This window comes from Berghia stephanieae, chromosome 13 (genome assembly GCF_034508935.2).
Source record: "Berghia stephanieae isolate SIO BIC M18660-M18661 chromosome 13, UCSD_Bste_1.3, whole genome shotgun sequence".
Classification (NCBI taxonomy): Eukaryota; Metazoa; Mollusca; class Gastropoda; order Nudibranchia; family Aeolidiidae; genus Berghia; species Berghia stephanieae.
In genome coordinates this window covers 20,387,334-20,409,833 of record NC_088372.1, presented here as the reverse complement: position 1 = coordinate 20,409,833, position 22,500 = coordinate 20,387,334, and the positions used below count along the sequence as shown (strand labels likewise).

General features: G+C 36.9%; 2 protein-coding genes and 2 pseudogenes across 4 annotated transcripts in view; 3 read left to right on the top strand and 1 right to left on the bottom strand.

Moving 5' to 3' along the window:
• LOC144958730 (digestive cysteine proteinase 1 pseudogene) overlaps window positions 1–5,055 on the top strand; it is a 5,673-nt pseudogene extending 618 nt beyond the window's left edge. The window contains exon 2 of the transcript XR_013642507.1: window positions 1,499–5,055. The product of XR_013642507.1 is annotated as a digestive cysteine proteinase 1 pseudogene (transcript). The remainder of the gene's footprint in view (window positions 1–1,498) is intronic.
• The window catches only part of LOC144958867 (cardioacceleratory peptide receptor-like), a 198,337-nt gene that overhangs the window by 102,278 nt on the left and 73,559 nt on the right, over window positions 1–22,500 (bottom strand). The gene's annotated exons all lie outside the window — the stretch shown is intronic.
• LOC144959342 (cathepsin L-like) lies at window positions 6,170–19,351 on the top strand. 2 transcript variants are annotated; one of them, XM_078891904.1, is made up of 4 exons: window positions 6,170–6,298; window positions 7,308–7,574; window positions 12,175–12,211; window positions 17,688–19,351. In XM_078891904.1, exon 4 carries the CDS (start codon window positions 17,688–17,690, stop codon window positions 18,672–18,674), a length of 987 nt encoding a protein of 328 aa, XP_078748030.1. In that variant the 5' UTR covers window positions 6,170–6,298; window positions 7,308–7,574; window positions 12,175–12,211; the 3' UTR covers window positions 18,675–19,351. The 2 variants fall into 2 exon arrangements, with proteins under 2 accessions (XP_078748030.1, XP_078748029.1); XM_078891903.1 differs by having other exon boundaries at window positions 12,175–12,587.
• LOC144959341 (digestive cysteine proteinase 2 pseudogene) lies at window positions 12,689–15,603 on the top strand (annotated as a pseudogene).

Below are 22,500 nucleotides of genomic sequence, written 5' to 3'. Positions count from 1 at the left end.
TTCCTTTCATCTTATCATTTGTGTAGATATTGTACACTACTAATGTCTTAGAATATTAGAATCTGCATATACATCCTGCCACCTTATGATTCAATAAGTAACCTATTCACTATTTTTGCCCTACAAAGGACTGGTTACACTCTTCCAGGAGTGTTGAAGAGGAACAGAGAAAGATGCGACTTCTCTGCTCTATGACGTTTTTATTTAGAAGAAATGAATACTATAACCGGCCAGGTTCAAATTTTATTCTTGAAAAAAGAGAGCTTCTCTGTGAAGAGCTTTTCCAAGGACTCAACGTTGCGCCGTCTTTTACCGTCCGTGGCTACAAGACCACGAAGCTAGGTGGCAGGGAGGTCACTTAACTTTGTCTTCTATAGATGGAATGCCCATCTATACCCCAGCACATAATCCATCTATGAATATACTAACATGCTTACAAAACAGTGATGTAAGAGATGAATTACAAGGGAAAACAAAATGTCATCTCCCAAAACTGATACCACACATTTGATTGTTTCCCTCTCAGCCAAGAACCCTGGTGAGGGCTTGGGCAAATCTCATTCAAAAACAAAGAGAGCAACACGGAAAACAGATATAGATAGAACAAAGAACTCAGGTCTTTGTTATTGTTTTTTGCCATCCATGTCTATGAATAATTCTCACTAAACTGGATTAACCAGACTATAAACGCCAAAGGTTGCACATAGGTTTGTGTGTTGATCCGTTTTATTTTTGGATGGCAATGTTGTGAGTTTCTTAGCCAAGCGCACAGCATCTATAGGGTATAAAAAACACAAGTGACCTCCGGCCCACAATGGGAGGTCAAAAGACCCCACCGAAAAGGCCATTTGTCTGTTCGTCTTGTGACTGCCTGAAACCCTAGAATATCAGTAGTGCTTTGGGAAAAGAGAGCGTGCATCAAAACAATGACCTGTCACATATTCAACCTTCGCCTTCGTCAACTTATAGCCTGACACTGACCAAAAATATTAGGTCAAAATAAAAAAGGCGACGAACATAAAAAGAAAGCTCCAAGGGACATATTATCATCTTATTGGATAGACTATTAAATAAACTCACCTTCTGTTTGGTGCTCTTTACTGTGTATATTTTGGCGTATTTAATTGGTCAGTTGCAGGCTATAAGATTACAAAGGTTCAACAATTGGAGGATTGCAATAAAAACAAATGTTAGTTTTCGGATTGTTGTCAGCCTTTTGGTATTTATTCAGATGGAGACTTAAAGTGAACTCTGTTGGCATTATTCGACTCCTTGTTATCGCTTTTAGACAGTTGGTTAGGTGAGTAGTTCTCAACAAATCAACTTATTCAGAGTTTAAAGTTTTAAAGGTATCTGTTGATACGATAAATTTGGCGGGCATAATTTATGAGTAATAACTCCGCATCCATCATATCAAGCAAAAAAAAAAAATCAAGTTTAATCGTTCATGTAACAGTAAATTGTTTCTCTTGTTATCTGAATCACTTTTACTCAACAGATGCTGAACCTCCAAGTATTGCTTCTTGCTGTAACTGTGGTGGCTACAGTGACTGTCGATGATTCAGACTGGACTGCTTTCAAGGCGAAGTACGGAAAAATCTACAAAAACCAAGATGAGGATCATGAAAGACGCAACATATTCGAAGACAATATGAAGAAAATCCACGACCACAACATCCTTTTTGCGAAAGGACTGAAGAGCTTCTCCCTCGGAGAGAATTACTTCACGGATATGACTGATACCGAGTTTAATGAAATGACGTCAGGGTTCAATCCAGATGGTTTTCATCAATTTATGGAAGAGCCACTTAAATCTAGGAGCAGCAGCTTGTCGTTACCACCCACTGTAAACTGGGTTAAAAAGGGTTACGTCACACCAATCAAATATCAAGGCGGATGTATGTCATGTTGGGCCTTTTCAACTACTGGATCTCTGGAAGGAGCTCACGCCAAGCAATCTGGGAAGTTGATCAATTTGTCTGAGCAAAATTTAATAGATTGCACTTTCTCTTACGGTAACCGTGGATGTAATGGTGGGTGGATGCATCAAGCATTTGACTACATTATCGACAATAAGGGGATCAATACTGAAAAAAGCTACCCGTATAAAGCGAGGGAAGGTAGATGTAGATTCAATAGAAGCAATGTTGGTGCCACGATGAGCTCATATGTGCATATTCCATCAGGATCGGAGGAAGAACTTAAAAGAGCTACAGCTGAAGTTGGACCCATTTCTGTTGCTATAAACGCTGGTTTAAAATCATTTAAACAGTACCGAAGTGGTATTTACGATGATCCCCAGTGTTCCTCAACGATGTTGAGCCACGCAGTGCTTGTTGTCGGGTACGGATCTTACAACGGAAAAGATTATTGGCTTGTGAAGAACTGCCGGGGAACGTTTTGGGGAGACAAGGGTTACATCAAAATGAGGCGGAATAAAAACAATCAGTGCGGCATTGCTAGTAAGGCAATCTATCCAATAATATCATCCTCCGACTTATTAACTTCACCAAGATCATCATCAGCAAAGCTCTCGTTTAGTCTTGCTACTTTCCTTACTTACTTTTACGTCCCTGTGTTACAGATCACGATAAAATAATGGAAATAAGTATTTTGTCAAGCACCAATGCTTAGTTTCAAACCATTTGATTTAATACGTATATGTAACAGACTTAAAACAAAAATTGATATACTTTTGAAATGTTATAATGACACAGGTACCATGAAAACAACATACAATGTTTCCCCTCGTAATTCTGAAATAATTCTTTACCAGTGTTACCCTCTAATCAGTTATAACATGAAGTTTGACATTTTAACAAAGTACATTGTGTTTGTTCTCTGCGGATGTCCGGTAACTTTACACTTTCCTTTAGGAAGCACATTGAGGTCAGGGTTGTGAGATGGACCTGTTGTTTTGGACTTCACTTGACGTAATCCCATAACCACAATCTGAGCACAGGCTATCAATGATGCTTCGTCATTTGTTCCTCCTTGGGCTGTCTTCTCCACCTGTTCCTCCTTGGACTGTCTTCTCCGCCTGTTCCTCCTTGGACTTTCTTCTCCAACTGTTCCTCCTTCGGCTGTCTTCTCCACTTGTTCCTCATTGGGCTGATTCTCCACCTGTTCCTCCTCGGGCTGTCTTCTCCACCTGTTCCTCCTTCGGCTGTCTTCTCCACATGTTCCTCCTTGGGCTGTCTTCTCAACCTGTTCCTCCTTGGGCTGTCTTCTCCACCTGTTCCTCCTTGGGCTGTCTTCTCCACCTATTCCTCCTTGGGCTGTTTTCTCCAACTGTTCCTCCTTCGGCTGTCTTCTCCACTTGTTCCTCATTGGGCTGATTCTCCAACTGTTCCTCCTCGGGCTGTCTTCTCCTCTTGTTCTTCCTTGGGATTTCTTCTCCACCTGCTTCCACGTGTAACCGTCTCTCCTTGCTTCCTCCACTGTGCTTCTCCGCCAACTATTTCTTGGACTTTCTGGCCTTCTTCCTCCTTGGAGAGCCTATCTTGTGATGTTGCAGGAAGGTTTTCTAAGTGTATGGCCTGTCCATCTCCATTTCTTCTTTTTGATTTGTATACTTATAGATTGTTTGTTGACAGCTTCCCAATGATCTCCATTACTGACTATACAAAAGTGTGTATAGCAAATACTTATTCATTTTGAATAAGGTGAAAGTTAACTTCCCAAATATTTGTCATTAATACTCTTATACCGTTGATTTGTGGTCCCTTTTGTGTGGCACTTGCCTGTCCAATCGGATTCAACTCCCATTATTATTATTATTATTATTATTATTATTATTATTATTATTATTATTATTATTATTATTATTATTATTATTATTATTATTATTATTATTGTAAAGTGTCTTGAGCACATTTAGTGGATGTTAAGTTTATAAATACCTTTTTTTAGAAATATAAAAAAAGAAATATTAGAATGGATTTGAAAGTTTTAAACCGCCTTGCAATTTTGATTGCGAATCGTTTGAGCACCCCATTTGCTTATTATTTATATTATATTTATATTATTTTACTTACAAAATAATTAACTCACTCAATCCTAGAGATTTTTGCTACTTTTCAAAATTGGGAAAAAAAGGTATCAAAAATGAGCATGTGCATAGATAGTTTTATTCAACTACCATTAACATGTAAAAACTTAAAACATTAGCTTTGATACTATGCCTATAATTTGTCTCAGAAAAATGTAATAAATAGGCATAGGGTAAAAGTAGCCCCGGGTATACTACGGATATAGTCGGTGGTAGGGTTGAGTGAGTTAATGTCGGTTTTGTCAAATGCAAATACTGTGCTTTGATTTATGTCCTTTATCGATGATTTGCCAGGGGGTCCCGATAGCTCAGATGGTAGAGCACTCGCTTCACATGTCAAGGGACCAAGATCGATCCCGTATGCACTCAAGATTTTTCTGACCCCCCCTGTCCACCCAGCAGTGAATGGGTAGCTGAGTCTCTTTGATTTCGCGGAAAGTACTTTGCGATAGACTAGCTCCTAACTAAATAGAGCAAGTAATTGCTATTGTCCGTTTCACGCTACAGGGATAAACTCCGGCTCTGTGTACCTTATGGCTCTGAAGGACTGCATTATTTTGGATGAATTGACTAAAAATTATGAATCGAATCTTAAATCTTTAAATCCTTGTATCTCACATCGCTTTTCTTTCTCTCTCCACAATAGGATTCAGTAGTCTGATGTCACGCCGCCTGGCAACGGCGGCCATCTTGGTTCTAAACAAAGAAAATAATTACTTTTTATTCTTCATGCTGGCTAGAACTTTTCATTCCCTTTTCATATGCCTTGTGATCAGAATGTGTAAAATTCAAAACATGATCAAATTTATGTGTTTTTTTTTTTTTACTCTGGAAACGCTTTTATGCTCGCCGGAGAAATATTTCATACGGGCGTCCGCCATTGTTCCGATAGTTTAGAGCCAGTGTTACTAAGTTACCATACGTCATTAGGAAGGAAGTGGCGTTACGACTGTTGAAGACAATTGCAGCATCAGAAGATCAATAAAGTAGAAGTTTCATCATCAGCTTATTGTTGTTTCGTTTCGTTTATAATATTTTTCTCCTTTTTACGGTTATGTGGTCTTGTGGTATGACACTCGCTTACGTCTCGGGAAAACCTGGGTTCTAGGCTCGCTCGGCGCATAGTTGTCCTTGGAAAATGCTCTTTACTCGCATTCCCTTACCGTACTCAGGTGTATAATGAATACCTTGCCATCAACAGCGTTGTCTCTGTCGAAAAAAAAATTCGTAATCTCGCCTAACAGGCGTCAATTCTTGTTCTACATGTTACGTGTTACTGTTGATCAGGGATCCTTTGTAAAGCGCATTGAGCATGTTTAGTCGATATTGCTCTATATAAACGCTCAAGTTTTGAAATGATTGTAACATGTCTCGTTTCTTGTGAGAATTATAGATGGAACGAGATTGGCGTCACTCATCTCTTTGTCAATGTTTTTAGACAGCCTTTGTAAGGACTAGTTCTAACTTAATTAAATTATACCATTCCAATTATGAACGTTTAAGTTTAAGCATAGTTTTGTTGTGCTGGTACGTTATATCCTGCTGGCGGATGGAATGAGCATTTTGCCCAAACGCATAGAAGCTGTAGAAATTTGGGAATAAGTACATTGGGAGCATTTTGTTGTTGTAAAATTGCTGGAACGACATGTCACGTGACTGTCCAATTTCCTTTCACAATCTAATAGAAGGAACGGCATTGACGTCACTCAGCCCTTTATTACTCCTCTAAAGGCTAAACAAACCGGAGACTGACTCCGACGACCTATAGATAGTATGCACTTGGCAAAGAAGCACACAACAATGCAATTAGGAAGTATAACGGACCAACACACAAAACTATGTGTAACATTGAACGTATATCATCTGGTGAATACAGTTTAGGGAGAATTACTCATAAACGCGGATTGCAAAAAAAAAAACAAAAAAAAAACCAACAACAAAAAAAAAATAACAAACAAAGAAAGAAAACAAAAAACAAAACAAAACAATAACAAAGACTGGAGTGACATCAACTTCATTCTATCTTGATAGACAGTTTTAAATACTTATATGAGATGATTTATAAACGCCACTTAGCGCACACTTGAGTTTTAACACGACCAATAAAAGGATCAAATACAGTCAAGTGTCTCACATCGTTATGGGTTCGAGACCAGGCATTCACTATATAATGGTTCGGGAGCAAAAAACTCGTGAAGTTGATTTTTCTACTTTTTGAGATTCTTCATCCACGAGATAAATTGAAATGTAAATTTCATTTTAAGCATCAACTGACAAGAATTTCCCTAGATTTGTGTGAATTTGAAGTTTAGATATATATGATAAATAAAAGACCGAATGAGAAAATATAGGGGAAATAATCTTCAATATCTTAAAATGTGAAAAATGGAGTTACTGAAGTTTCAGAAAACCACTCTTTAATTGTTATACATGTGTGAATAATTAGCGCATCTGAATAAGCACGTTTAACATCCGTTTTGGCTATTCAGAGGGAGGAAGTGGCCGAATGGTTAAGGCATTTAACCGTGTTCTGGAAGGTCCCGCGTTCGAGTCCCGCTTCAGACACTTTGTTTTTTTTCCCTGGGCAAGATTATTAACCCCCGAGGTTATAGCCCAGATCTGAGCGAAGCATAGTTGAGTCCATAAAAAAGAAGGCTCTTTACTCACATTCACTCATCGCAATCAGACATAAAATAACTACCTGGCGGTTAAGAGCGTTGTCTCTGTCGGAAAAAAAATTGTTAATATCGCCTAGCAGGCGTCATGTCTCGTCCTACATGTTAAGTATTGCTGTTGGCTAGGAACCCTTTGTAAAGCGCTTTGAGGACGTTTCGTGGATATTGCTCTTTACCAAAGCTCAATTCACGTTTTTATATTCAAAGGCCTAAATTGAGTACACAGTAAAGCCGATTAGAATTAAGTTACATGTCAGCTCAAAACGGTGTTATGTCTGAATAAACTTGATGTCTGGGAGTCGGGATAGCTCAGTTGGTAGAGCACTCGCCACAAGTAAAGGGACCGAGATCGATCCCGGGTGTAGTCGAGATTTTTTGTTTTTCTAACCCCCCTGTGTCCACCCGGCAGTAATTAGGTATCTAACGTCATATCCAAAAAGCAATAAGCAATTGTTATGGTCCGTTTCACGCTAAAGAAATCGGGATCAACTCCGGCTCCATGGGTATATGGCTCTGAAGGACTAATTTTTTAAAAAAAATTTAACTTGATGTTAAAATTGGTTATTTTATGCTGGAATAAGGTACAAAAGTAGGATGTAAAAAAACTGGATTTAATCCCATTGGAAGTGTAAAGCAACTTTCTATTTGGTGTAAAAGGATGTGTTAACGGTATCTGGAGTGATCTAAGTAGATCTGCAATGACACAATAGCAAACAACTTTCATGTTGTTAAGTGATTCTATAATAGTAATACACTTGATGTGTTTTGCTTTGACTACTTGTGACTATCCATGCTGGTGAGATATTGGAAAACAACATTGCTTCTGTCACATCCTCTGACTGTTTAAGGTAATCTAATTTATTATCCTTTTTACAACAAAATGAAATGTTTCTCACGGCTACAGCCTTGTTTAACCTTCTCCTTACCACCCATTGGAAAATCGTCACATTCGTTACGATCCAACCAGCACTTTTATCATTTCAGATTTATTTTGCAAATCACATGAATTAAAGAACAATGCTTTATTATAGCTATAAAAACGAGATACTGACTTTATTTTGCTGATCAATATTATGCATAGAATGTATTTGGTGCTTTCCTGTTTGAGTAAGTAAATCCATTTTTGTGTTTGGTGGGTGTACAACTTTGGGGAAAATTCTGAAAATGGTTGGTAAGGAAAGGGTTAAGTCGATTTGATTGTGGTGTTAACAATTTAAATTCATTACAAAAGGGAAAAAAGAAGATATATATAATTAAATCGTGAAAATAAAATTGCAAAATAATAATAATAATAACAATAATAATAATAATAATAATAATAATAATAATAATAATAATAATAATAATAATAATAATAATAATAATAATAATAACAATAATAATAATAATAATAATAATAATAATAATAATAATAATAATAATAATAGTAGTAGTAGTAATAATAATAATAATAATGTAATAATAATTCTAATAATAATAATAATAATAATAATAATAATAATAATAATAATAATAATAATAATAATAATGTTATATAAAATGAATAATAATGCATCGTTTACCGTTAACTTACTCATCACGTCCCAAATAAACTCCAGTAACCCAATTCCAACATTTTCATAACCACCCTTCTTAAACGTCATATCTTTTTGCGGTTCATGGAACCATATGTTAACGATGGCTACGGTCAGGCTATATGTTAACGATGGCTACGGTCAGGCTATATTATTGGAATGATATGTTCCTTGAGTATCAAGTAATGGCCACTCATACTCAGTGGTGCAAGATGATCAAAATTAATAACAACTTTTTCATCATTGCAAATCACCAAATCAAGTATGTTACTATTTTTACCAGATCTTTGTCAAATTTGTGTATCTATAAGTTAAAATATAATATGATCTGATATTATGATATGGTACGACATTGTATAATATGATATGATATGATATGATATGATATGTTATGGTGAGGTTTGATGTTGTGTGGTGTGGTGTGATGCTGTGTGATGCGGTGTTTTGTGGTGTGCTGTGGTGTGATGTGGTGTGGTGTGGTGTGGTGTGATCTGGTGTGGTGTTTTGAATTGTGGTGTGGTGTGATGTTGTGTGGTGTGGTGTTTTGTGGTGTGGTGTGGTGTGATCTGGTGTGGTGTGGTGTGGTGTGGTGTGATCAGGTGCGGTGTGGTGTGGTGTGGTGTGATCTGGTGTGGTGTTTTGTATTGTAGTGTAGTGTGATGTTGTGTGGTGTGGTGTTTTCTGGTGTGGTGTGGTGTGATCTGGTGTGGTGTGGTGTGGTGTGTTGTGGTGTGGTGTGGTGTGGTGTGATCTGGTGCGGTGTGGTGTGGTGTGGTGTGGCGTGGTGTGGTGTGATCTGGTGTGGTGTGGTGTGGTGTGATCTGGCGTGGTGTAGTGTGGTGTGGTGTCGTGTGGTGTTTTGTGGTGTGGTGTGTGTTGTGTTTTGTGGTGTGTTGTGGTGCTTTGTGGTGTGGTGTGTGTGGTGTTTTGTGGTGCGGTGTGGTGTGGTGTTTTGTGGTGTGGTGTGCTGTCGTGTGGTGTGGTGTTTTGTATTGTGGTGTGGTGTGATATGGTGTGGTGTTTTGTGGTGTGGTGTGGTGTGGTATGGTGTGGTGTGGTGTGGTGTGATCTGGTGCGGTGTGGTGTGGTGTGTGGGGTGTGGTGTGGTGTGATGGGGTGTGGTGTGGTGTGGTGTGGTGTGTGTGGTGTGGTGTGGTGTGGTGTGGTGTGGTGTGGTGTGGTGTATGTGGTGTGGTGTGGTGTAATCTGGTGTGGTGTTTTGTATTGTGGTGTGGTGTGATGTTTTGTGGTGTGGTGTTTTGTGGTGTGCTGTGGTGTGATGTGGTGTGGTGTGGTGTGGTGTGGTGTGATCTGGTGTGGTGTTTTGTATTGTGGTGTGGTGTGATGTTGTGTGGTGTGGTGTTTTGTGGTGTGGTGTGGTGTGATCTCGTGTGGTGTGGTGTGGTGTGTTGTGGTGTGGTGTGGTGTGGTGTGATCAGGTGCGTTGTGGTGTGGTGTGGTGTGGTGTGGCGTGGTGTGGTGTGGTGTTTTGTGGTGTCGTGTGTGTTGTGTTTTGTGGTGTGGTGTGGTGGTTTGTGGTGTGGTACTTTGTGGTGTGATGTGTGTGGTGTTTTGTGGTGTCGTGTGTGTTGTGTTTTGTGGTGTGGCGTGGTGCTTTGTGGCGTGGTGCTTTGTGGTGTGGTGTGTGTGGTGTTTTGTGGTGTGGTGTGCTGTCGTGTGATGTGGTGTTTTGTATTGTGGTGTGGTGTGATGTGGTGTGGTGTGGTGTTATGTGGTGTGGTGTGGTGTGATGTTGTGTGGTGTGGTGTTTTGTGGTGTGCTCTGGTGTGATGTGGTGTGGTGTGGTGTGGTGTGGTGTTGTGTGGTGTGATCTGGTGTGGTGTTTTGTATTGTCGTGTGGTGTGATGTTGTGTGGTGTGGTGTTTTGTGGTGTGGTGTGGTGTGATCTGGTGTGGTGTGGTGTGGTGTGTTGTGGTGTGGTGTGGTGTGGTGTGGTGTTTTGTGGTGTCGTGTGTGTTGTATTTTGTGGTGTGGTGTGGTGCTTTGTGGTGTGGTACTTTGTGGTGTGATGTGTGTGGTGTTTTGTTGTGTCGTGGGTGTTGTGTTTTGTGGTTTGGTGTGGTGCTTTGTGGTGTGGTGCTTTGTGGTGTGGTGTGTGTGGTGTTTTGTGGTGTGGTGTGCTGTCGTGTGATGTGGTGTTTTGTATTGTGGTGTGGTGTGATGTGGTGTGGTGTGGTGTTTTGTGGTGTGGTGTGGTGTGGCATGGTGTGGTGTCGTGTGATCTGGTGTGGTGTGGTGTGGTGTGGTGTGGTGTGGTGTGGTGTGGTGTGGTGTGGTGTGGTGTGGTGTGGTGTGATGTGATGTAATTTGGTGTCTGATGTGGTGTGGTGTGATTTTGGTATCCGATATGATATAGTGTGATGTGGTGTCTGATGTGCTGTGTGAATCTAATCTTAAATATTATAATCATTGTAGCTTTAATAGTATCTTGTAATTTTGAAATTGTAGAACCAGGTGATTTATAAAAGATGATGTTCATCATCAGCTTATTGCATTCAAGTTATTTTAATGCCTTTCGTTGATAAATAATGTATTGTGAAATTTGTTGTAATATGAGCATATCATTGTAGTAAAAGTTTCGAAATGTGTTTCTTTCATTGAAAGCATTTTCTTGCAGTGAAAATGTTGTGCCGAAACGTCGTGCGACTGCTCATTTTTCTATTACAAATCAATAGATTAGAAAAGAAAGAATAGAGTAAAATAGGGGCATTAACTGTGCTATATGCAATTTGTTGTTGTTGTTGTCATGTTGTTGTTGATGTTGTTGTTGTCGCTAATCCAAAGAAATAGTAATAACCTGCCACCAAAAGTTAAAATTCCCTTTGTTCATCCCATAGGGGAAATTTGTCTTTCGGGTCTATTCTAGGGGAAACTGGAATAACCCAGGCGTTAGCGCAATGCAGCGCCACAACCTGAGCTAGGGCGAGGTGACTTGCTGAAGGCCACACAGTGCAGCGCCACAACCTGAGCTAGGGCGAGGTGACTTGCTGAACGCCACACAGAGCAACGACGGGTGATCGAACTCGGTACCTTTCGGGTTTGAAGCAAAGACCGTACCGCTGAGTCACGCTGCCCCACAATAAGCCCCAAAGCTAGTGAGTACAGTGCAACATCAGGATAACGACATTTTGAATAATGGCGACCGGATATTGACATTGACCTGTGGTCACAATCTTTTTGCTATATATTATTAGTAATATAAACCTCAAATAGTGACATACATTTTGGTCTGTTTTCCAACTTGACACGGCTAGGCATAGGTACGCATTATATTTTATTAAAGCCCAATAGGGACCAAAAGTGTGATGTCGGAATACGGGTTCCAATCTCATTAGAAAAGTAAAACCAGTGTTCCGGAGAACCGGATACATACATTATCCAACCGATCTTCTATTTTCACAGTGCTGGTATGTAAAGCCTGAAGATACACATGCCTCGGTTAACGACTCACACCAACCTGGTAACATGAACTTTTATAGTCGTAATACAGTTGTAGACAATCACAACCGGATGCAACATAACAGCCTATGCGTCATCCATACTATCCTACTGATCAATACTCTCACTCTTTGCTCATATCTATAAGCCTTGAAGGAACAAATTTGACGTTACTCAATTGTTTAAAAAATTTAGCAGCTCACTTAATGATTACTTCTCATTAAATTCTATCAATCAGACTATAAACATTCAAGGTTACACATAGTTTTTTGTGTTGTTACGTTATATCCAGATAGGGGATGTTGTAAGATTTTTTAGCTAAACAAACTGCATCAATACTTTATACTACTAAGATAATTATGCCACCTTTTGATTTGATATTTAACCTATTCATTGTTCACTATTTATTCCGTAGGACTGGTTACACAATTCCAAAGACTTTGGAACAGGAAGTGAGGATGGTTTGATGTCATGACTTTTCTCTCCTATTGTCATTCCAGTTTCACGTCCCTGAGTTTCAATCTTGGGCAATCTAGGGATCAACTGAGGGCAAGAATCGGTTACCTACAACCCCATTCCCCAGCTTGACCTTTTGGAGAGTCAATTTCATCTCGAAACATTTTGTGGATTGATATGCTATGCATTTAGCCACAAAAAAACCAAACTCCTAACATTTGCCAGTCAAAATATATCATATATGTAGATATTTGGTTCCTAGTAATGAATTATTATATTGTAAAGCACATTCAGCATGATGTAAGGAATATATTTCCCTTGTTATTGTAACTAAATCAACAGATGAAGCTCCAGGCATTGTTCATTGCAGAGGTGAGGCTGTGTTCAAAGCAAATCATGGGAAAACCTTTTTCGGCCGTTGGTTGGGTGAATAGTTCTCAACAAATCAACTCATTCAGAGTTTAAAGGTTAATTTTGTCTGTTGATACGATAGATTTGACGAGCAGAATTTATGAGTATTTACTCCGCATATAAAGCACTAAATAGATCATGTTTATTTGTTCATGTAACAGTAAATTGCTTCTCTTGTTATCTGAATCACTTTTACTCAATCAATAGATGCTGGACCTCCAAGTATTGCTTCTTGCTGTAACTGTGGTGGCTACAGTGAATGTCGATAATTCAGACTGTACTGCGTTCAAGGCGAAGTACAAAAAAATGTACAAAAGCCAAGATGAGGATCGTCAAAGACGCGACATATACGAAGACAATATGAAGAAAATCCACGACCACAACATCCTTTTTAAAAAAGGTCTGAAGAGCTTCTCCCTCGGAGAGAATCACTTCACAGATATGACTGATATCGAGTTTAACGACGTGACGGCAGAGTTGAATCCATATGGTTTTCATCAATTTATGAAAGAGCCACTTAAATCTCGAAGCAGCAACTTGTCGTTACCATCCACAGTAAACTGGATTTAAAAGGGTTACGTCACACCAATCAAATATCAAGGCGGATGTTGTCATGTTGGGCCTTTTCAACTACTGGATCTCTGGAAGGAGCTCACGCCAAGCAATCTGGGAAGTTGATCAATTTGTCTGAGCAAAATTTAATAGATTGCACTTTCTCTTACGGTAACCGTGGATGTAATGGTGGGTGGGTACATAAAGCATTTAACTACATCAAGGACAATGGGATCAATACTGCAAAAAGCTACCCGTATGAAGGGATAGAAGGTAGATGTAGATTCAAGAGAAGCAATGTTGGTGCTAGGATGAGCTCATATGTGCATATTCCATCAGGCTCGGAGGAAGATCTTAAAAGAGCTACAGCTGAAGTTGGACCCATTTCTGTTGCTATAAACTCTGGTTTAAATACATTTCATCAATACAGTGGTGGTATTTACGATGATCCCCGGTGTTCCTCAACGATGTTGAACCACGCAGTGCTTGTTGTTGGGTACGGATCTGACAACGGAACAGATTATTGGCTTGTGAAGAACTGCTGGGGAACGGATTGGGGAGACAAGGGTTACATCAAAATGAGGAGGAATTCAAATAATCAGTGCGGTATTGCTTCTTATGCAATCTATCCAATAATATCACCCTGCGACTTATCAACTTCCCCACGATCACCATCAGCAAAGCACTCGTCGATTTTCCATACTTCGGCTTATGACTACTGCCCGAAACCCTAGAATATCAGTAGTTCTTTGGGAAAAGAGAGCGTGCATCAAAACAATGACCTGTCACATATTCAACCTTCGCCTTCGTCAAATTATAGCCTGACACTGACCAAAAATATTAGGTCAAAATAAAAAAGGCGACGAAAATTAAAAGAGAGCTCCAAGGGACATATTATCATCTTATTGGATAGACTATTAAATAAACTCACCTTCTGTTTGGTGCTCTTTACTGTGTATATTTTGGCGTATTTAATTGGTCAGTTGCAGGCTATAATAGGTACCACAATAGACGTCATTTTTGTGGAAGAAAAAAGCCTATATGTTTTGCGTCACGCGTGGAGAAAAGGACTAATTTTAAACCGGGTCATTCAACCATTACCACTTCGGCCATTAAAAAACGTACAGAGATAAATTTGGTATCATCTTAAAGAGGAAGGTTTCAGCTTTCTTCCTATACCACTTCAAAAATAAAATATGGGCATTAAAGTTTACAAAATGCCGTTTTAAAACTTTACAGCAGCGAAAAATTCTGACATATTACTGATATATAATTTGAACCGAGTCAGTCTAAAAGAAAAACATCTTATCTCTATTTCTACTAATTTGTTTTAATCAGGGTTGTTTAATGGCCGAGGTATCGCATTTCAAAAAAAGCCCACCAAATCCTTGTTTTCAGCTTTGAGTGTTGTCGGATTTTTTTTTACACCTTATTGTCCGAGTAGTTTATAACAGCACACAAAATGCCGTGAAAATCAGATCTCAAATTATTGACAAAACGAATAGAGTTCACGAAAACCACATGAATATTGTGTTAAAGTACCTTCATAATGTATGTTATAGATAGTTTAAAACAAAATAAATACGATATATATTGCTATTTCAATTGATAACTCGGGTCGGTAAGTGGGTATGTTTTAATGATGAAACAGCCTAAATAAACTCCTATTTTTTCGGCTTTTATTAACCTGTAATTTTTTTGGATGGATTTCTATCCTTGGTTTTTATTGAACGACGTGTTGTTTTTATCAATTTATACATGTCCTTTTTTTCTTATCTGGTTTGTCTCTCGTGTTTATTTATTGCTAAACTAAAAAAAAAAACAAAAAACAAAAAACAAAAAAAGGACGAATTTATACACACACTCTACACTCATGGCGGCCAGGTTGTTGCTATGACAAAATGATTGTTTGACCTTGTTAGAACTGAAGTATATTTTACGGTCGAAGGTGTGATGTTTTGAAAACAATGGCATATGAAAACCCACTACTTGTAATGTATAAATAGACAAAAGACACACAATGATTCATCCCAATATGTTAGAAATCTGAAGTAGCATTGCTATTGTTTATTTTATTTGGGAAAAGTGGTATTTATAATAGTTATATGATTGGATAAATGAGACTTCGAAGAGCCACTTCGTTCTCTAACAATTTTTCTTTCTAATGCTATCACGATAGTGATAGAGTATGTATAGAAACACTATGAGTTACTAGTGGTTAGAAGCAGTATATCTGTAAAACGTAAATCATTACTCTTTACGCCATTAAAACTGGATCAAAAAGGATAAAAGGATGACGTGTATTTATTTGTTTTGTTTTTTGTTTGTTTGTTTTTGTTTATTTAAAAAAAATGTTTTTGTTTTAAATTGGGAAGACATGTAAATTTAAGACGAGAAAAGAAGCAAATAAAGAGATCTTTTTTCACTTTTGGTTTTGGTGAGATTTGTGATACCTTAGTTCATACAATACTAGCCTCTCAAGCAAGTAGTTAATCATAAATAATTCTGTGGCTAGGTCTTCAGAGTGTGTGTATGAAAGTACTTTATTTAAGACTACCACCCATATCTAAGAGTGTACCCGGGTTATTAAGTCATATAAAATCATTTTTTTGTTGTTTTTTTTAAAACATTTATATATATATATATATATATATATATATTATATATATATATATTTATTTATTTATTTATTTGCTTATATATTTATTTATTATTAAACTACTAATTCCATTTTTAAAAAAATTATTATTATTATTATTATTATTATTATTATTATTATTATTATTATTATTATTATTATTATTATTATTATTATTATTATTGTATTATTATTATTATGATTATTTTTTTAAAAATATTTTTATTTATCTTCTTTTTTAAATCTTTTTTTTTAAAAGGTCAATATCCCTATACCTGTTTATTGTTGTATTTAAAAGACTGAGATAAATCTAAGCTGGCAAAGTGACGACAAACATTCGGTGTCTCCCATTCCTGAGGTTAAAAAAAATTTAAAAAAGACTACCATCCTGTCTAATAGGTAGCGGTTCATTCAGTAACACAGAAATCAGGATACAGTCAGACGTCATAGACCTTAAGGCGCTAAAAGACTTTGGTGTGGTATGAGGTTGAGGGCACAAAAGACAGACCTGCTAGGCACACGCGCATGATTCCGTGTAAGAGCAACTCACTATACAGCCAACGTATATATCGATATCCTCCTAATAGCACACAAAGAGACGATTTACAGTGGAAAAATCATCCCCTATTATAAGAATAATACATTTTGCTGCACCTTTCGGTTAAGTATCCCAGAGAGGGCCAAGGCAAAGCCAAGCAATATAATTACCAGACAAGCCCATCAAGTAGCATGGAAGTGAAAAAGACGTTGCGGAAGTAAAGACATGATGTCTTGGGATTTTATAAGTTTCTTAAATGGTTGATTATTATTTTAGGCTGCTGGTTCGAATATTGTGCTTATCATTCATGATTTCATGTTGAATTTTGAGAAGGAAATATTGATTTTACTAAGAAGTTAAGATGATTTTTGAATTCAGTTTCTAGTTGTTTTTGTTATTTTTCTTCTATCTCCATTTTTTTCGAGAGATATTTAACTTTTATGCCTTTTGCTCAAGATTATAGTTATTTTTCTGCCAACATGCAAAATTGCGTGTTTCCTAATGTTCACTTCTTTATTTTTCAAAGACTATTTGAAGAAAATGTCTGAAAAAATTTGACCTCTTCCCTGAAGTACTTTCTACCCGTTGACGTGAATTACATGTCATTTTGTATGATCATTATGTTAACATGGTATATTCCATAGTATATGGAATATGCTATTTCGTCATGCTGGAGGCCAAAACATTTACTTTCGCGAGTGTTTTGGGGAATTTCAACAGACGGTAAATTTAAGAATTTTTTTTGTCTGTTTCAAATCTTGTTATATTCTATTTGCCTAGTCATTGTGCTTTAAATTGTGTTTCACAAGTATGATAAATCTTTTTGGTGGTAAAAGTAAAAGTTTCTTGCATCAAATGGCAAGCAAAAAAATTCTAAATTCTTGAAAAATGAATTTGCTCTTAATTTCTTATCTATGTATAGATTTTTAAAATTTAAAAAGTGTTTTCCATGACTATCAGAATACTTTATTATAAATTGTCTCTTGTGGTACCTACTATAAGTTTACAAAGGTTCAACAATTAGAGGATTGCAAATTGCAATAAAACCAAATGTTTGAGTTTCGGATTGTTGTCAGCCTTTGAGTATTTAGCCAGATGAACTATAAGATGGGTAATGTGGGCATCATTCGACTATTTGTTATCGCTTTTAGACAGTCGGTTAGGTGAATAGTTCTCAACAAATCAACTCATTCAGAGTTTAAAGGTTAATTTTGTCTGTTGATACGATATATTTGGCGGGCAGGATTTATATGAGTACTAAATATATCATGTTTATTAGTTCATGTAACAGTAAATTGTTTCTCTTGTTATCTGAATCACTTTTACTCAACAGATGCTGAATCTCCAGATATTGCTTCTTGCTGTAACTGTGGTGGCTACAGTGACTGTCGATAATTCAGACTGGACTGTGTTCAAGGCGAAGTACGGAAAAATCTACAAAAGCCAAGATGAGGATCGTCAAAGACGCAACATATACGAAGACAATATGAAGAAAATCCACGACCACAACATCCTTTTTGCAAAAGGACTGAAGAGCTTCTACCTAGGAGAGAATCAGTTCACGGATATGACTAATACCGAGTTTAACAAATTGATGAATAGGTTCAATCCAGATGGTCTCGATCAATTAAGCGAGGAGGGAGGTGGATTTTTGAGAAGCAACAATGTATCCTTACCATCAGCAGTAAACTGGGTCGAGAAAGGTTACGTCACACCGGTCAAAGATCAAGGTCAATGTGGGTCATGTTGGGCTTTTTCAGCTACTGGTTCCCTGGAAGGAGTGCATGCAAAGCAATCTGGCATTTTGGTCAGTTTGTCTGAGCAGAATCTAATAGATTGCTCTGCGTTTCATGATGGATGTGACGGTGGGTTGATGATTGACGCATTCAGTTACATCATCCGTAACAAGGGGATTGACACTGAAATGAGCTACCCGTATGAAGATAAACAAGGCCCTTGCAGATTCAAAAGAAAAGACGTTGGCGCTTTGATGAAGTCATACGTCCGAATCAAACAGGGCTCGGAGAAGCGGCTCCGAAGAGCAACGGCTAAAGCTGGACCCATTTCTGTTGCTATAGACGCCAGCCATTATTCCTTTCAGCTTTACGCCGGGGGTGTTTACGATGAACCTGAGTGCAGTTCGACAAAGGTTACCCATGCTGTGCTCGTTGTTGGTTACGGATCTGAACACGGAGTGGATTATTGGCTTGTGAAGAACAGCTGGGATACTACTTGGGGAACTAAGGGTTACATCAGTATGAGTCGGAATGCAAATAATCAGTGTGGTATTGCGACTTTGGCCAGTTATCCCGTTATCTAATAACCTATATATAATATATCTTATTTATTGTTACTATGCTGCTGTTTTTTTTTTATAATTGTCTTTCGTAATCGCTCATATTTACCGTAATTTTGCTGTTGCTTTATCGTTGTGATTCCTCATATTTACCGTAATTATTAGCATCGTTTTATAGTCAGTTTTTTCACTGGTCATATTTTTTGTCACTATGCTGATATTTTATTATTGTAACTGCTAATGCATGCCCTTGCTTTTGGCAGCAGCTTCCTTTACCTTGTCGTTGGTGGGGGAGCTTGAGGCATATCGGGGGGGCAAAGGGGTTGGAGTCTATACCCCCCCCCCCCCTTTGAACTGATATGTGACTAATGGGGATCCAACCCGGTGCCCAAATGACCTCGGCGATCCCGGGCTCCACACTACTATGGTTATGGTCTAATGATTTCAGGATTTTGGCTAGGAACCCCTTGTAAAGCGTGTTGAGCAAGTTCAGTAGCTATTGCCCTATAACAATGCTCAGGTGTTTTTTTTTTTTGTTTGTTTGTTTTTAGTTTTATTTTTTTTAATTTTTAATTTTTAGAAAAAAAAAAGTTTCACTAACGCATAAAACAAAGTATTCTAAGTCATTCATTGCTGAATATACAATCAAATTTTATCTTGATGTTCTCAACAATCTTTAAAATAAATAATTTAAGTTGTTTTTTTTTGTTTGCTTGTTTGTTTGTTTGTTTTTCAATGACAGAAAGGGCGGTTTGTGTCTAATTATTAGGAAAATCCTTCCTATCCGAAAGCGAGTGTCATAGAAGTCATCAAAAATTACATGGCAAAAACACTTTTTGTTATGTTTCAAATAGAAATATGTGGACAATTTCAAATGGGTGTACTTATATTTGATTTTTAGTTACATATGCTGTGCGGTTTTGTGGTATGAAACGTTAAGTTGATTTTGCTCTATATAAAATCTTACGTCATATATAATATATTATATATATATATATATATATATAGGGTGTCCCAGGGCGCAACATGTAGATATTTTATTAAATTACAAATAAATAAAAATCTTCTTCTTCTTCTTTTTCTTCTTCTTCTTCTTCTTCTTCTTCTTCTTCTTCTTCTTCTTCTTCTTCTTCTTCTTCTTCTTCTTCTTCTTCTTTTTCTTCTTCTTCTTCTCTTTCTTCTTGTTCTTCTTCCTCTTTCAGCTTATCCCGCATTTTGCAGGGTGGCCCTAGAGAATACCACATCTCCAATATGATATTAATAATTAATTTATGATAATATAATAATTTCTTGGGATTTTTTTTTATTGTTCAATTTATAGGTTAAAAACTAATGATACCAAAAAGATTTTAATGGTTTTTTAATGTTTGGGAAAAAAATGGGACAACATACCGAGTCTGTAGCTGAAGAATTTAACCACATATTCATCATGAGAGAGAAAAGTCATTGATCTATAGATAGTATGCAGATGACGTCACTCGGGCCTTTGTTATTGTTTTTGCCATCCGCGTTTGTGAGTTGTTCTCACTAAACTGTATTAACCAGACTATAAAAGTTCATGGTTACACAGAGTTGGTGTGTTGGTCCGTTATACTTCCGGATGGCAATGTTGTGAACTCCTTGGCCAAGCGCATTCTATCTATACTACTGTCTGCCGTTTGATTAAACGTTTCCTTCCAAGAAACGGTTTTATAAAGAGAATTGATGCATGTATCAATGCAGTGGGTGAACAATTGGAGCATCTATTTTGATTATTAACTCACTCAATCCTAGAGTTTTTTGCTACTTTTCAAAATTGGAAAAAATGTACTGAAAACGAGCATGTGCATAGACAGTTTTATTCAAATACATGTAAAAACTTAGAATATTAGCTTTGATGCTACACCTATAATTTGTCTCATAAAAAATCCAATAAATAGGCATAGGGTAAAAGTAACCCGTGTAAACTACGGATATAGTCGGTTTTAGGGTTGAGTGAGTTAATAAAATTGTTATTCACATGTATTATCATAAGAACCTACATGGTGCGCGACTTCTGGGACACCCTGCTTTGTTTTGAACATTCACTTCCTGATGAGAGCGAATGCTCGAAACAGTTATAGTAGAAGTTGATCATAATTATACCCGAAATATTTTACAAATAGCTTCTTTTGTCATAAAGTTGAGAACTATTATTTCATGGTTTTTATTTGTATACTTGTACATTATAATATATATATATATATATATATATATATATATATATATATATATATAAAATGTAAATCTAATAATAGATTATTTATCTACCGCCTTCCCAGATCCCCCCAATAATCCTATTACATGCAGCTGTTGCCACCTCATTCTATTATTTTGATCCCCGTTATCCGACCATGTTAATCTCCCCAATATAAACAATAACGCTATTCTCCCCGTCCCTTCCTACCTCTTCCATCCCATCCGACCGCTCGCCACGGGGCATTTTGGTATTATCATTATTATTTTCATATTGTATAATTCACGGAAAGAAATCTTATGATTTAACCCTTTAAAGGTAGGATCGGATTTCATTCCAATTTGACATCAACTTTGCCCAAATAGTCTTTAAATAAATAAACAATATGAAATTGAATGTAAGCTTCAATTTAATTACAAAAACAGATCAAATGAATGTTTCGGGTTTCACATTTATCAACAAAACAGAATTAATGAAACACTACAGATGAATGAAATAATGTGGTAGTGGCGTAGTTAAGATGATCTGTTTTTGTAATTAGATTAAAGCTTTCATTCAATTTCATATTATTTTTTTCTTCGAGCTTCCAGCAGCAACATTTACATTATAGTCTTTAAACGGTATCAGTAGTAAGGCAGGGTGAGTACTAATCTGCTAGATGATGTGGGTTGTAAAAAGTCATTGACCAAAAAAATAAAATGAAACGGATACAAAGAACAAAATACTATACACGAAACATCTATCTGTCTATCTATCTATCTATCTATCTATCTATCTATCTATCTATCTATCTATCTATCTATTTGTCTATCTATCTATCTATCTATCTATCTATCTATCTATCTATCTATCTATCTATCTATCAATCTATCAATCTATCTATCTATCTATCTATCTATCTATCTATCTATCTATCTATTTGTTTGTCTATCTATCTATCTATTTGTATTTATATCTATCTATCTATCTATCTATTTATCCATCTATCGAAATGAATATGTTTATGTTGTGTATATCGCACGTGTGAAAGAAAGAGAGGAAGAGAGAGAGAGAGAGAGAGAGAGAGAGAGAGAGAGAGAGAGAGAGAGAGAGAGAAAATAAGTAGGAGTGAAATATCTGTTCAATGTTACAGTTATCGTTTAACGTTATAACAAGTGTAACTAAATGACAAATTGTCATATTTATGGACAATAAAGATCTATCTATCTATTTATCTATCTATCTATCTATCTATCTATCTATCTATCTATCTATCTATCTATCTATCTATCTATCTATCTATCTATCTATCTATCTATATAAAAATCTGAACAAATGTGTATGAAAGGTACCAGACAAAGCAAGAAAGAAAAATACAATAAAAAAGAACCATCCCAAAAATCAGTCGACCTCGACTGGGGAATCGAACCTCAGACCTAATTACCGATCAGACGCGCTACCATTACACGTCTCACTGGTACTCAGAAGGTCTTTAGACCATAACGATTTTAAAAACTATAGACCCGTTTCAAATCTGCTCTCTATTTCCAAAATCCTTGGAAAAGCAGTTCTTCACCAATTAACTTTACATTAAAAATTGCATGATATATATGAACCATTACAATCAGCTTATAAGAAAAACCATAGCACTGAGAC